Genomic DNA, 14996 nt, shown 5'->3' with positions numbered 1-14996 from the left:
TACTAAATACCGGAGGAGTCTGTACTGCATATGACTAAATACCGGAGGAGTCTGTACTGCATATTACTAAATACCGGAGGAGTCTGTACTACATATTACTAAATACTGGAGGAGTCTGTACTGCATATTACTAAATACTGGAGGAGTCTGTACTGCATATTACTAAATACTGGAGGAGTCTGTACTGCATATTACTAAATACCGGAGGAGTCTGTACTGCATATTACTAAATACCGGAGGAGTCTGTACTGCATATTACTAAATACCGGAGGAGTCTGTACTGCATATTACTAAATACCGGAGGAGTCTGTACTGCATATTACTAAATACCGGAGGAGTCTGTACTGCATATGACTAAATACCGGAGGAGTCTGTACTGCATATTACTAAATACCGGAGGAGTCTGTACTACATATTACTAAATACTGGAGGAGTCTGTACTGCATATTACTAAATACTGGAGGAGTCTGTACTGCATATTACTAAATACTGGAGGAGTCTGTACTGCATATTACTAAATACCGGAGGAGTCTGTACTACATATTACTAAATACCGGAGGAGTCTGTACTGCATATTACTAAATACTGGAGGAGTCTGTACTGCATATTACTAAATACTGGAGGAGTCTGTACTGCATATTACTAAATACTGGAGGAGTCTGTACTGCATATTACTAAATACTGGAGGAGTCTGTACTGCATATTACTAAATACTGGAGGAGTCTGTACTGCATATTACTAAATACTGGAGGAGTCTGTACTGCATATTACTAAATACTGGAGGAGTCTGTACTGCATATTACTAAATACCGGAGGAGTCTGTACTGCATATTACTAAATACTGGAGGAGTCTGTACTACATATTACTAAATACTGGAGGAGTCTGTACTGCATATTACCGTCATGCTGTTTTCTACATTATGCTCTGTGTGACTGGAGAGGCTGGATCCAGGCGTTAAAGACATTTCTGCAGGAAAATGGTTTTTATGTATTGTCAAAAATCAACATGACAAGCAGCTCGGCCTCTTATTAACATGTTTGCTGTTTATGTAGTTTTTTGCACATTATTCTGTAATATTTAGTTATTGGTTTCCAGTTAAAATATCAATAAAAACAACTTGTTTTCATTCTTCAGTCATTTCATAGTTTTTATTCAAATGTAATTATTATGATTGTGAGAAAACAGCCCTTCAGCGTCCCTGCAGTTTGAGTCAGATTTAAGACGTTTTAAAGCCATCCTTCTTCCATCCGCGGAGGAATCAGTTCCAGAGGGCCCCACACTTCCCATTCCCACATCAACCAGCTCTGACTGGGGGATCCCCGGCCGGCGTAGAGATGTAATCCTTCCACCTGGTTCTGGGTCTGCCCTGACGTCTCCCAGCCGGACGTGCCTACCCCTCCCAGGTGGCATCCTTACCAGGTGCCCGAACCACCTCAGCTGGCGCCTCACAACGGTGCGGTTAAGGGACTGCAGTGCCGCTCCCGCCACTCCGATTCTCCGGCCTATCTCAGGCTCCATTTGTCCCTCACTCGAGAACAAGACGTTTTCATCTCCCAGAAAAAAGGAGGCCAGTTATATCAAAAATGAATTAACTTATTATTTTGAGTCAGCAAAAAACCGACTCATGAAATCCTGCTTCTGTGTAAACTTTTTAATTCTTCTCACTGAGCAGAATAAAATACAGCCAATCAGGACGCAGTATTCTCAGGAAGAAGGACACAGCGGCTGTGACTTCAAAATAAAGTTTAATAAAGGATTTTACAAAATGAAATGGTTGATTAGAAAACATTTAAATAATCAGCTGATCATCACAGCCGCAGCTCACAGAGCTCAATCATTGGAACATGCGCTGAGTGGCCACGCCCACATATGCTAATGAGAAGTAACAGGAAGTAAATAAACAAACAGCGTCCCCGTGTCCACCAATAGGAGAGGGGGTTATAAAACAGTCCAATTAGAGAGCAGAGTCAGCGGCGGGGGGGCGGGGCAAGCAGCTGCGTGGCGTTGACCGACTCCGGAAACAGCTGATGGTACGCACAGAGCGGGACGAAGGATGCAGTGATCAGCTGACCTGAAAAACACACACACACACACACAACCACACATCAAACACACACAAATACAGAGCTGTGGGAACCCTGATATGACTCAGCATTTCCTGTCCTCTGGTCTGGAGGTCAATGGTTCTCTGAATGTAATTTTGTTTGAAATAAGGTCAGAGGTTAACACAAGCAGAAGAGATTTTAAAGTCCTGTTCTACGACTTAAAGCATGTCAGTAAATACACCACTGAGGGGTTTAAAAACGGAGGGTGCTAACAAGTGTCTGAATGAGACGACTTAACGTCATCACGCCCAACATTAGCCGCCTTTAGCTTAGCGGTGGAGACGTGAAGTCATGTGACCGCGATGTAGTTCCTTTACAATATTCTCTATAATCTAACTCTTCGCCTCAAGCGTCATGTGACAGGAAGTCTCACCTGCAAAGTATCTGCCGTGCAGAGAGTTGACGGCGGCCATCGCTGCCTGGACTGTCGGACACTTCACATAAACATTTCCCTGGAAAACAAGCAGAGGTCAGAGGACTGACAGAGGAGGTCAGAGGACTGACAGGAGGTCAGAGGACTGACAGGTCAGAGGTCAGTTTACCTCAGCAGACTTCTTGTCGATGTAGATATGTACGACTCCTCCATGTTTGCGGCACTCCTCGATGACATCATGCTGGATGTCTGTCTCCCAGCCCGGAGTCGCTCCACTGAAACACACAGAGGAGTTAGCATACTAACAGCTAGCCCTGTCAGCTCACTAACAGCTAGCCCTGTCCTCACTGAAACACACAGGAGTTAGCATGCTAACAGCTAGCCCTGTCCTCACTGAAACACACAGGAGTTAGCATGCTAACAGCTAGCCCTGTCCTCACTGAAACACACAGGAGTTAGCATGCTAACAGCTAGCCCTGTCCTCACTGAAACACACAGGAGTTAGCATGCTAACAGCTAGCCCTGTCCTCACTGAAACACACAGGAGTTAGCATGCTAACAGCTAGTCCTGTCAGCTCACTAACAGCTAGCCTGTCCTCACTGAAACACACAGGAGTTAGCATGCTAACAGCTAGTCCTGTCAGCTCACTAACAGCTAGCCCTGTCCTCACTGAAACACACAGGAGTTAGCATGTCAACAGCTGGCCCAGCTTATTATAACTTCACCTTAAGTACAGTAATATGAACATGCGTGTACCTGCAGCTGTTGAACATGTGTGACAGCTGGAAGCAGTGCGTGGCGAGCGGCTGAGCAGGAAGCAGAGGGTTCATGTTGAGAGGGTTCATGTTGAGAGGATTCATGTTGAGAGGGTTCATGGCGGCTGCAACGAATCAGAAACTTTATTCACATCTTTTCATTCAAGAGCATTTTAAATCTCCTTTAAGGTTTGTCACTTCCTCTCAAAACTTTATTTAAAATGATTGATAATGAGAAACACACCTGTCACAGCAGCCATGGCGCCGATAGCGAACGCTCCGCTCATCTGCAGAGCGTGCTGACCTGCACACACACACACACACACACACACACACACAGTAAACACCAGTAACAACATTGGTGTATATACAGGTACAGGTGTTGTTTGTGCACCTGTCTCACCCTCTGCGAGTCGCGCCATCAGCTGCAGGTCGTCGCTATCGCTCCGCTCGGTCACATGGCTCACCTTCATCGGGCGACCCGCCAACTCAAAACCATCGAGCTGATCCACCGCCTTCTGAGCACACTCTGCCCCAAGGAACTAAACAGGTGAGAGAGGCAGGTGAGAGAGAAGCAGGTGAGAGAGGCAGGTGAGAGAGAGGCAGGTGAGAGAGAGGCAGGTGAGAGAGAGGCAGGTGAGAGAGGCAGGTGAGAGAGAGCAGGTGAGAGAGGCAGGTGAGAGAGAGGCAGGTGAGAGAGAGGCAGGTGAGAGAGAGGCAGGTGAGAGAGAGGCAGGTGAGAGAGGCAGGTGAGAGGCAGGTGAGGGAGAGGCAGGTGAGAGAGAGGCAGGTGAGAGAGAGGCAGGTGAGGGAGAGGCAGGTGAGAGAGAGGCAGGTGACTGAGAGGCAGGGGAGAGAGACAGGTCAGAGAGAGGCAGGTGACTGAGAGGTGAGAGAGGGGCAGGTGAGAGAGAGACAGGCAGGTGAGACAGACAGGTACTCACAGTGATGAAGCCGTTGCCTTTGGAGCGACCTGTCTCACTGTCCATCATCAGCTGGATGCTCTCAATCTGTGAAGGAGGAAAGCCAGAGACAAGAGGAAGCAGGTGAGCTGTCTGTGTGTAGGTCTTTCTGTGTGTGTGTGTGTGTGTGTGTGTGTGTGTGTGAGTCTGACCCGTCCAAATGGCTCAAAGATGGCCCTCAGCATGTCCTCTGTGATGTTACAGTGCAGAGAGCCGACGAACAGCCGGGCAGGTCCTGCTGCGGCCCTCTGCAGGCTGCTAGCTGCTGCCGCCGCCGCCGCCGCACGGTTCTTCTCCGCCTACACACACACACACACACACACACACACACACACACACACACACACACACACACACACACACACACACACACACACACACACACACACACACACACACACACACACACACACACACACACACACACACACACACACACACACACACACACACACACACACACACACACACACACACACACACACACACACACACACACACACACACACAGTCTCTTTTTATTCAACTAATCCATATAATAAATACACAGCAAACCAAACATCTCCATCTTTCCATTCTACCACCTTGTTAAACAGTGTGTGAGTGTGTGTGTGTGAGTGTGTGTGTGTGTGTGTGAGAGTGTGTGTGTGTGTGTGTGTGTGTGTGTGTGTGTACCTGTGAGGCCTGCACGATGATGGGAACCCCTAGCAGCCTTTGCCCCGTCAGCCCGATGGCCAAAGGGACGGAGCTTGCCTCCACAAACTCAATGTAGGCGATGCCCTTGGACTTAGCGCGAGTTCCTGTCAGAGATCATCCTGACGTCTCGGACCTGGAGTGGGGGGGGGGGGGGGGGGGGGGGGGGGGGGGAGAGAGAGAAAAAGAGAGAGCGAGAGAGTGTGTGTGTGAATCCAGATGTCGTTAAGATGCCAGACCTCCACGTAATGAACAGGCAGCAGGTCATCTCAGCCGTGGTTCATAAGTCGTTGAGATCTCCTCCTGCCCGTCACAGTGAGGGAGGGGTGAGACAGACGTGCAGCAGCTCACCTTCCCCACCGCAGAGAAGAAGTCCTCCAGGTCCCGAGGCCGGATCCGGGCCGCCAGCTGCATGCAGAACACCGTCCGGATGTCCCGCTCCTCTGGAGAGAGGCTGTCTGAGGGCTGCCTACACACACACACACACACACACACACACAGTCACACACCTGGAGACCGGTGCACATTAATCACATGGACATATAATATGAACTCACCTGATTGGACTCTTCTCCTTCCTGACGGGACTCTTACTCTTGGACTGTCGGCGTCTAGAAAACACACACAAATGATCATGTGACTGAAGGCATGCGTGTGTAGGGGTGTGTGTGTTCAGGTGTGTGTGCAGGTGCTCACTGCTGCTGGTGGTGTTCTCTGTAGCGGCCCCCCCTCTCTCGGCTGCAGCGGCGCTCTCGGCTGCGGCTTCTTCTCTTCTCTCTGCTGCGGCTGCGTTTGCGCTCTCGACTCCGGCTGCGTTTCCTGTCCCGGCTGCGGCTGCGCTTCCTGTCCCGGCTGCGCTTCTTCCTGTTGGACACACAGCGTCCAATCAGAGCACGGCCTTACACAGACAGACAGACAGACAGACAGACAGACAGACAGTGTACCTCTTGGGGCGGTCCTCTTCACCGTTGGGGCTCTGGTTCCTGGAGTCCTCCTAGGGTTGACAGAAAACAGCATGAGGACATGGAAGAAGACGCTAACATCACCTAGCCGAACTGCTGCTATTAACGGACCCCTGTGGAGTGTGTTGGCGCCCCTGAGGCCGTCATGCAGCCGTCAGTGTGTCACATTTTAGACCAAAGGTTTTCACTGCCATATCTGACCTGTAGCGATAAAACCTTTCATCTTGAGATACTGCGTAGTTCTCGTGGATCAAACCGTTGACTTTCTTACTAAACTAATGTTTTATATCTTATAATCAGCAACACTACTAAAAAGTGTAGAGATCCTTTATGATGACCAGAAGGCGCTCTAATGTCCCTTTTCCACCAAACCGGATCCGGTTCAAGATCCGGTCCTTTGCTTCTCTGGTTCCAGCCTGTAGCACCCCTTGTGTTTCCACGGCTCAGAGGCCGAGAGGAGCTCAAATGAAGCTGCGTCATTGCGTCATCGTTTGTGTGCCCTCTGATGACTGATTCATGTTCACTGTCTGTCTGTCACACCAGCAGCTGATGCATACCCCCCCCCCCCCTCCCCCCATCAGTGACTGTGTTCAGTCTGAACTGACGCTGTTTCTTCACAGCGCTGTTCTGAAAGTGTCTCTGGCTTTACACAGGTGATGTCAGCACAGCTCCTCTGACTACCTTCACTGCTCTGACATCCTGTTGTGGCAGAAGCCGTTTTCTACTCATTTTACCGGCGTAGTTTTCCTTATGGTTTTGCTTGTGATGGCAGCCTGTGTAGCCCATGTACTGATTCCATCCCATAGCTGCAATAATACACAGGAGAACGTCTGCCTGCTCTTCCCAATGCTCACTAACGGAACAGTGATTAAAGTCCGGTGAATAAAAAGCACCACACTGACCCGGTTAGTGCTGCCGGACTTTATAAAGTGTGTGTGTATCAGTGTGTGGTCGCGCTGTAGTCCCTGTGCTCAGAGATACTGCTGTTACAACTTGTACTCGCTGTACTCCATGAACTGTAAACTCAGGTTAGTCTCCCCCCTCCGAAGTTAGCGTGACGTATTGGTTCGTATTGGATCTTGGACCCTGCCGGTCAGCCGAGTGGGGCCAGAAAGATCTGTTTTTTTGGCGCTTAAAGCCGGCGCCGCTGTGGTGGAAACACGAAAGAACCAGAACTTTATCGGCTCCGACTCCGGGTTGGTGGAAAAGCGGCATATGACGGCTCCTTGTGGAGTGAAGGTCCAACCTGTAACACCCCTGTTGTGTTACAGATACATTCCCACCTGGCTGCTACCTCACACCTGGTGCTGGTACTTTTTAAACTGAGTAGTTTCTACTCTAACTGTGCTCTTCATGTTCGTTTGCTTCTTCTGTAATTCTAAGTGATCTTTGACTCTCTTACCCGTCCCTCCGCTGTGGGACGGGTAAGGGGATCTGCAGTCCCTGACCGGATGCAGAACACTCTTATCGGTCAGTCAGGGAAACATGCACCCTCAGATCTCACCTTCTTGTACGGAGCCTCCAGCAGCGCCTCCACGTCCAGCTCCTCCGCCATGCTGCACACACACAGAACACACACTGTGAGCAGGCCGGTGAACTGTCTCATACCCAACACCCTGAACTTTATACTGTCTGATATCAATATTTCATACACAGCAATACCACTGAAAAAGTGGCAGAGGACGCTCGATCGGTGCGACAGTGAAACGAGTCCCCAGGGGAGAATATAAGAGTGCACTCTGCAGATTCAGGGAAGATTTGTTTACATTTGCAAAAGTGCTTGTGTTTGTTGTACGCAAAGTTTGCACAATAATATGGTTTACATGCAGCAGTTATTTCATGCATTCCTTCACCACATCAGACCCCCCCCCCCCACTGACCCTGAGTTGTGTTACACAGCAGTATCTTAGAGGCCCGGACAGCATTATTAAAGATAAACAACAACAAACACAAACAGTAAGGGACTTCAACAGAACATACTGGGAGTTCTGTTTGCTCTGACTTAAGTCAACTACACTTCAATGGGTCGTTTTATTCAGAGGTGGGTTGTAACAAAGTACATTTACAGTACAACTGTGAGGTTCTGGTATTTTACGTGGGTTTTCCTAGTTGACGATACGGTTTACTTCGACTACATTTTAGAAACCAATATTGTACTTTTCACTCCACTTGTTGGTTTAGATTATTAAATACAAAATATAAACGTTATAGATTAAGATATTCAGCAGCAGAATAAAAGTCATTCAAACGGACCCCAACTGAAGCAGCTGTGAGAAAAACTCAAAGTATAAACTACAAGTTCTGCTGTACACCATCTTTACCGTGACAGAGTATTCCTACTCTCGAGTACTTCTACTTTACTCAAGTACAAGACCTGAGTACTTCTACTTTACTCAAGTACAAGACCTGAGTACTTCTACTTTTACTCAAGTACAAGATCTGAGTACTTCTACTTTACTCAAGTACAATACCTGAGTACTTCTACTTTTACTCAAGTACAAGATCTGAGTACTTCTACTTTTACTCAAGTACAAGACCTGAGTACTTCTACTTTTACTCAAGTACAATACCTGAGTACTTCTACTTTTACTGAAGTACAAGACCTGAGTACTTCTACTTTTACTGAAGTACAAGACCTGAGTACTTCTACTTTTACTCAAGTACAATACCTGAGTACTTCTACTTTTACTGAAGTACAAGACCTGAGTACTTCTACTTTTACTCAAGTACAATACCTGAGTACTTCTACTTTTACTGAAGTACAAGACCTGAGTACTTCTACTTTTACTGAAGTACAAGACCTGAGTACTTCTACTTTACTCAAGTACAATACCTGAGTACTTCTACTTTTACTGAAGTACAAGATCTGAGTACTTCTACTTTACTCAAGTACAATACCTGAGTACTTCTACTTTTACTGAAGTACAAGATCTGGGTACTTCTACTTTTACTCAAGTACAAGACCTGAGTACTTCTACTTTACTCAAGTACAAGACCTGAGTACTTCTACTTTACTCAAGTACAAGATCTGGGTACTTCTACTTTTACTGAAGTACAAGATCTGGGTACTTCTACTTTTACTCAAGTACAAGATCTGAGTACTTCTACTTTACTCAAGTACAAGACCTGAGTACTTCTACTTTTACTGAAGTACAAGATCTGGGTACTTCTACTTTTACTCAAGTACAAGATCTGAGTACTTCTACTTTTACTCAAGTACAATATCTGAGTACTTCTACTTTACTCAAGTACAAGATCTGGGTACTTCTACTTTTACTCAAGTACAAGACCTGAGTACTTCTACTTTACTCAAGTACAATACCTGAGTACTTCTACTTTACTCAAGTACAATACCTGAGTACTTCTACTTTACTCAAGTACAATACCTGAGTACTTCTACTTTTACTGAAGTACAAGATCTGAGTACTTCTACTTTTACTCAAGTACAAGATCTGAGTACTTCTACTTTACTCAAGTACAAGATCTGAGTACTTCTACTTTATCTTACTACAATAACTGAGGACTTGTACTTTTACCGAGTACCAGGTCGGAGTCCTTCTCCCCCCTCTGGTAGCAGAACAGCACATATTGTGGGTACACCCAGGTTACTCGGACTGAGTATTAAACTTTAATCTGAGTATTTCTTTTCTTTTTATTCTTCTCCAGAGATTAGCTGTTAGCCACTTAGCTCTAACCGCTAGCTGCTGCACACGAGGCTGAGATCTCGGAGCTTCGAAGCCACACCTGAAGAGCTGTTTCCCGGGTGTCTCCAAGCAGATCCCCGGTGACTTACCTGGGTGGGGGGTAGGGTCACCGACGGACAGTCTGTCGCTCAGTCCGGTTAACGGGTCTCAGTCGCTGCCCTCACGACGACTTAACGTGTTTTAAATGGCGCTCTAAGCGGTTCTCGCGATACTTCCCGTGGCGAGATCATAACACAGAAGCGATGAGACTTCAGGAATCCTCCGTGTCCGGAATTCAAACATTAGACCATCTTTAACTTCTCTTAAAATTTGCCCAGCCCACCACTTTAAAATAAAATATACAACAGCTTCTCATATACTGTGTTATATTCATAAATGTGTTAGTTTCTTTTGTAGATTTGTATTTGGTGTAAATACTTTTCTTCATTCAAAAACAGCCAATCACAGCCAAGCTTTCCTGTCTTCCGTAAACACCTGTCTCTTATTTAAGAGGTGGTTTATTTTACTGCAGGACCGACGTTAGCCTGACTTTAAAGGAATACTCCGGAGTAGATTCACCCTAGGTTAATTTGAACCGTGACATCCAGCCAAGTAGCGCACCCGAAGTTTTTCCAACCTTGTCCGAACATCAGCCGAGTTACGGAGTTCTCCCGAATAGCTTAGTACACGCGCTAACGGAACCTCGACCTATCTCCAAAATTACCACACTACAATCACCTGTTATGACACCAAACTTCTGCAGTAGTATAAATGTGGTCTGTACTCACAAAACGATGCATTTCGAAGTTTGTACATAGTCCAGGAGTGTATTAGTATCAACACAAGCCGAATAGCTTCTAATCTGCTAAAGCTGCGTCGACGTCACTTCCTTGATCTGGGAATAGCCCATAACAGGTGATTGTAGTGTTGTAATTTTGGAGATAGGTCGAGGTTCCGTTAGCGCGTGTACTAAACTATTCGGGAGAACTCCGTAACTCGGCTGATGTTCGGACAAGATTGGAAAAACTTCGGGTGCGCTACTTGGCTGGATGTCACGGTTCAAATTAACCTAGGGTGAATCTACTCCGGAGTATTCCTTTAAGATCTGTGCAGAGTTTCCACTTTATACTTTTAACTGTAAATGCCCTCCCCTCTGTCTCCCCCGCTCTACACGTATCTCCAGTAAAGACACTATCCGGCAAAACTGTTTAAGAAATTAAAAGTGGGTCCACATCTGCTCTTATCACATATTATGTATTTACATTTGTATCATTTCTATCGGTATGTTTGCTTAAATAATGTTTTTATTCTAGTATATTTCCTTCCATAGACAATATTTACCAAAATTAAACAAATGTATACCTTTCTAAACCTATGTATGTACCATTATTGTGTAAAGTCACCCCTGTAGGAGTCAGAATGGAACAGAGTGAAACCGATAGCTTTACAAACTTCTGAAGTTCTTGTTAAAAGACGAGACTATTTTTCGCCGCGCAGTAATATCTTTTGCCACTGCCATGTGAAGACACCATGAAGAGCTCTAGAAAAATCCAGGTCAAAACTCCCTCAAACTATATAAGATTATGAATCATATTAAAGTAGGAATACGCACTTAACTGTTGACCAAAATGTAAAAGAGAAACACACAGATGCAGATCTTTGATTTATTAATGAATGTTGCACAATATGCAGCAGCAGCGCGGTACACGAAGGACCGGAAACAGCCTTTATTCAGGATGAAGCTCAAGCCTCGTGCTGCGTTCAGGGACTCATACCTTTGGCTGGTCTTGACTCCTGAGGACTTATGATGCGTTCATGGACACACTCACTCTTTGTTTTCTGTGACTCAATGTGGTTTTCATGCTGCATTCAGGGACACTCACACCTTTGCTGGTATGTAACTCCTTCTGACGACTCATGGTGCATTCAGGGACTCTCCTACTCTCGGGTTTATGTGACTCCTTGCAAGGACTCGTGCTGCGTTCAGGGACACTCATCTTTCAAAGTCATCATGTTTATGACACTTAAATAAAAAAGTTAAAAAAGGTCAAAATAAATTTAAGCCTCTTCTGGCTGATGTCATTAGTCCCTTTGTGACATCACACTGTGACATCACCTTGCGTAATCCAATCAGATGTCTTCCTGCTCCGCTCGCTCCTTGGAGGACACCCACCTGCTGACGATCACTTCCTGTTGACAGAGTCAAACTTTATTAACCCAACACAAAAACATTGTGTAAGGAATAAAACACAGGCTTCATGCAGACCATGACGTTTCTGTGGATTAAAATGTACCTGAACACTGAGTCTGCTCAGACAGACAGGTGAGTCCAGCTCGGCTTCTGATAGGCCGGCAGGATAAATGATGTAACACAGCATCAACTCCTGGAAAACAAAACACAGGGATCTAAAAACCTCATCTGAAGAGAATCCCTTTAATCGTCCCACAAACTTAGATTGTTAAAGCAAAAGTAGAGGACACAGTCAGGAGGATAAATAAGTAAGACCCCCGTTCCCCCGGAGAGAACCCCTTACCTTGGAGACGTTTGCTGTGATCCTGCTGAGAGCTGCGAGAGAACGCCACGAAAACGGACGCAACGCCGAGCCCATGAAGGCACCATCAACCCGCTCAATCACCACTGAGAAACTACAGGAAAAATTACCATCTTTTCAATCTTGACTCTTTTAAAATGTGTGTGTGTGTGTGTGTGTGTGTGTGTGTGTGTGTGTGTGTGTGTGTGTGTGTTACCTGGCATGGTAGAAAGGAGGTCCTTTCCTGTACAACACTGTAAACACATGGCAGAGTAAATCATATAAATTGGGACCTTATTTTTATCTTGTTTGTTTGTTTGTGTGTCTTACTGAGGTCTACGCCGTACTTGGCCCCGCCCCCTTCTTTAGGGACCCACCCCTTGCTCCGGAAGTGCTGATAGGCTGCGAAGGAGCTGATGAAGTCCGGCCGCAGGGAGCGGAACTTCCTCCACAGCTGGATGATTGACAGGGGCTCCTGACCAATCACAGGAGAGGACATGAAATTTGACATTAAATAAACACCACAAGTTTAATTTAGCAAAATAGTTTTTTGTTTTTTCCTTTAAATCCACATGTTACATGCCTTAATGCTACATGCTACAGGCCAAGTACGGTGAGACTGCTGCCTAAATAGAACAGCCAGGCTGACCGACAGTTACCTGGTGCAGGTAGACAGACAGGCAGCCCAGACTGTAGACCAGGAAGAAGGCCTGCAGGTGAAGACAGACAGGAAGACAGGTGAAGAGGTAGTGTAGCTTTTTGTTTATCTATTCTTTATTATGTTTGAATAATTGCGAGTGTTACCTCCTCCAGACTGAGCTGCAGGTACTCCGTGAGAGAGAGGGGGGTCCGCCGCACCTCCCTGAGCCCCTCGCACACCTGACAAACATTTCAAACAACGCACTTCACTTCTCTGAAACTGGTCACACAGTTGCTGCACAGAAAAGCCTGAAGACTCACCCCTCGGTCAAAGACCACCAGGACAAAACCAGGACCCAGATCAGGACCAGGATCGGGACCAGGATCTGATTCAGATCCAGAGTCTTGTTGAACCAGCCTGAAGTGCTGCTCTCTTCTCACATCCTCCATCTCTACCGGCTGAGAGACACTCAGTAGGGTCTGACTGACAGCTGCTTCATCCAATCCCTGAGCAGAGAGAGAAGCACCCGCCCACCTGAGGAGCTCATCATACCTGCAGGGGGAGGGGGGTTAGGGTTTTATGACTTATAACATTGACATATGGACAGACAGGATGTGATGTCATCGTGTGCACAGACAGGATGTGATGTCATTGTGTTATCGGACAGGATGTGATGTCATGTTAACCGACAGGATGTGAAGTCATGTTAACAGACAGGATGTGATGTCATCGTGTTAACGGACAGGATGTGATGTCATCGTGTTAACTGGCAGGAAGTGATTACTCACCTGGACTTTGAGACGACAGGTAGAAGCAAACCTTGGTGTTCTGCAACAGAAACAGAGATCAGCTGACGACAGAACAGCTCTGATTGGACCGCACTAATGATGATGTCATGCTGTAAACTCACGCTGCCATTGGTCAGAGATGCTGTAGTCTGGCCTGGCTCTGGAGAGGATGCCTTTCCCGAAAAAACCCTGAGGCAAAGAAGAGCGTGAAGCGGAACAACTGACCATGGAGTGGATTCATCAAGAGCCGGTTAACGGGCTCAGCTCAGACCTGGTTGTGGATCTTCTTGATGTGCTCCGGGTCACAGACCAACAGCTGCTGGTTGAGGAGCTCTGCCCGGTACTCACTCCTCTCCTCCGGGCTCACCGGCAGCGGAGCCTCGTACTCCTCGTGAACACGGGGGCGCCGCCGTGGAGCCCGGAACTCCGCCTGCATGCTGTGAGGGGGGGTGGGGGGGGTTACTCAGGTCTTGTACTTGAGTAAAGTAGAAGTACTCAGATCTTGTACTTGAGTAAAGTAGAAGTACTCAGATCTTGTACTTGAGTAAAGTAGAAGTACTCAGATCTTGTACTTGAGTAAAGTAGAAGTACTCAGGTCTTGTACTTGAGTAAAGTAGAAGTACCAGAGTGTAGGAATACTCTGTCACAGTAAAGTATTCTAAATGTTCCTCCAGTGAAAGTAGAAAGTACTCTCCTCTAAATGTACTTAAAGTAGCGACAGTAAAAGTAGTCATTGTCTGATTGGTCCATTTCAGAATAATATCTCTGATATGTTTTATAATGATTGATCATTAAAGTGTTCTCAGAGCTGGTAAAGGTGCAGCTACTTTGAATTTGTATACTGCAGGGTAGCTGCTGGATTTACTGCAGGGGAACTACAGTCTGATTTAAGGGATTATATTTACCTTCATTAATCCAGATCTGCCTAGCAACTACAGGGATTAAATACATGTAGAGGAGTAGAAGTACACCATTTACCTCTCAGTTGTAGTGGGGTTGAAGTAAACAGAAGTACCTCAGACGTGTACTTAAACACAGTACTTGAGATCTCAGTTACTTTGCTGCTGGACAGAGAAGATGCTAACTGTTAGCTCATGTTTCATTCATCAAACCTCTCGTCGGCGTGTTTTGCTGGGGCCGCCGCGGAGTTACACAGGACGTGTCCGACTGGAACTGCGGGTTTCCTCTGTCAGTTCCTCTTCTTCTTCTTGTGGAGGATGTTACCAGCTTAAAGGTGTATTACCGCCCCCTGCTGTTCCGGAGGATCAGACTCAAGGTTCACATTCTGAATCCCTTCAGACCCAATAAAGTAATGTTTTGTTTCTATTTTGAGATGTTTGTACTTCCTATTTGTTAATGTTCTACTCTTAGTATTTTCACATCATGTGCAATGCCTTGTTTTAACATGCTGTGACGAAAATATTTCCCAGTTTGGGATCAGTAAAGTATATGTTAAGAAAGATCAAATCAGTAAAATAAGTACCAGCATTAAAGTAGGTTTT

At 46.2% G+C, this 14996-nt stretch overlaps 2 protein-coding genes across 2 annotated transcripts; both read right to left on the bottom strand.

Annotated features, from left to right (window-relative positions):
• Positions 1-1637: 1637 nt before the first annotated feature.
• Positions 1638-9804, bottom strand: LOC134882937 (RNA-binding protein 39-like). Its single transcript, XM_063910971.1, is given in 16 exon segments — positions 1638-2072; positions 2480-2558; positions 2649-2754; positions 3237-3360; positions 3480-3539; positions 3639-3777; positions 4180-4245; positions 4350-4496; positions 4873-4986; positions 4988-5026; positions 5242-5359; positions 5448-5501; positions 5587-5754; positions 5835-5884; positions 7357-7408; positions 9646-9804. Coding segments are annotated over 15 exon segments (1419 nt in total). The 5' UTR covers position 7408; positions 9646-9804; the 3' UTR covers positions 1638-1968.
• A 1381-nt stretch (positions 9805-11185) lies between these two features.
• Positions 11186-14705, bottom strand: tsen2 (TSEN2 tRNA splicing endonuclease subunit). The gene is made up of 12 exons (XM_063910977.1): positions 14473-14705; positions 13766-13931; positions 13617-13683; positions 13495-13534; positions 13027-13258; positions 12871-12945; positions 12726-12776; positions 12397-12541; positions 12284-12320; positions 12070-12181; positions 11830-11919; positions 11186-11725 (listed from the first exon to the last, which is right to left on the bottom strand). The coding sequence occupies exons 2-12, from the start codon at positions 13928-13930 to the stop codon at positions 11666-11668; spliced, it is 1074 nt and encodes a 357-aa protein (XP_063767047.1). The 5' UTR covers position 13931; positions 14473-14705; the 3' UTR covers positions 11186-11665.
• Positions 14706-14996: the final 291 nt, after the last annotated feature.

This window comes from Eleginops maclovinus, chromosome 20 (genome assembly GCF_036324505.1).
Source record: "Eleginops maclovinus isolate JMC-PN-2008 ecotype Puerto Natales chromosome 20, JC_Emac_rtc_rv5, whole genome shotgun sequence".
NCBI classification, from domain to species: domain Eukaryota; kingdom Metazoa; phylum Chordata; class Actinopteri; order Perciformes; family Eleginopidae; genus Eleginops; species Eleginops maclovinus.
Note: the sequence above shows the minus strand (reverse complement) of the source record. Positions and strands in the feature narration are given on the sequence as shown.

Bases quoted from the DNA above. Each gene is read 5' to 3' on its own strand.
- tsen2 (XM_063910977.1), bottom strand. From the start codon at position 13,930: ATGCAGGCGGAGTTCCGGGCTCCACGGCGGCGCCCCCGTGTTCACGAG. The intron at 13,259-13,494 runs GTGAGTAATCAC...CTCCCCCTGCAG, and splicing joins CCTGTCGTCTCAAAGTCCAG to GTATGATGAGCTCCTCAGGT. The intron at 12,182-12,283 runs GTAACACACACA...TTTTTCCTGTAG, and splicing joins CCTCCTTTCTACCATGCCAG to TTTCTCAGTGGTGATTGAGC.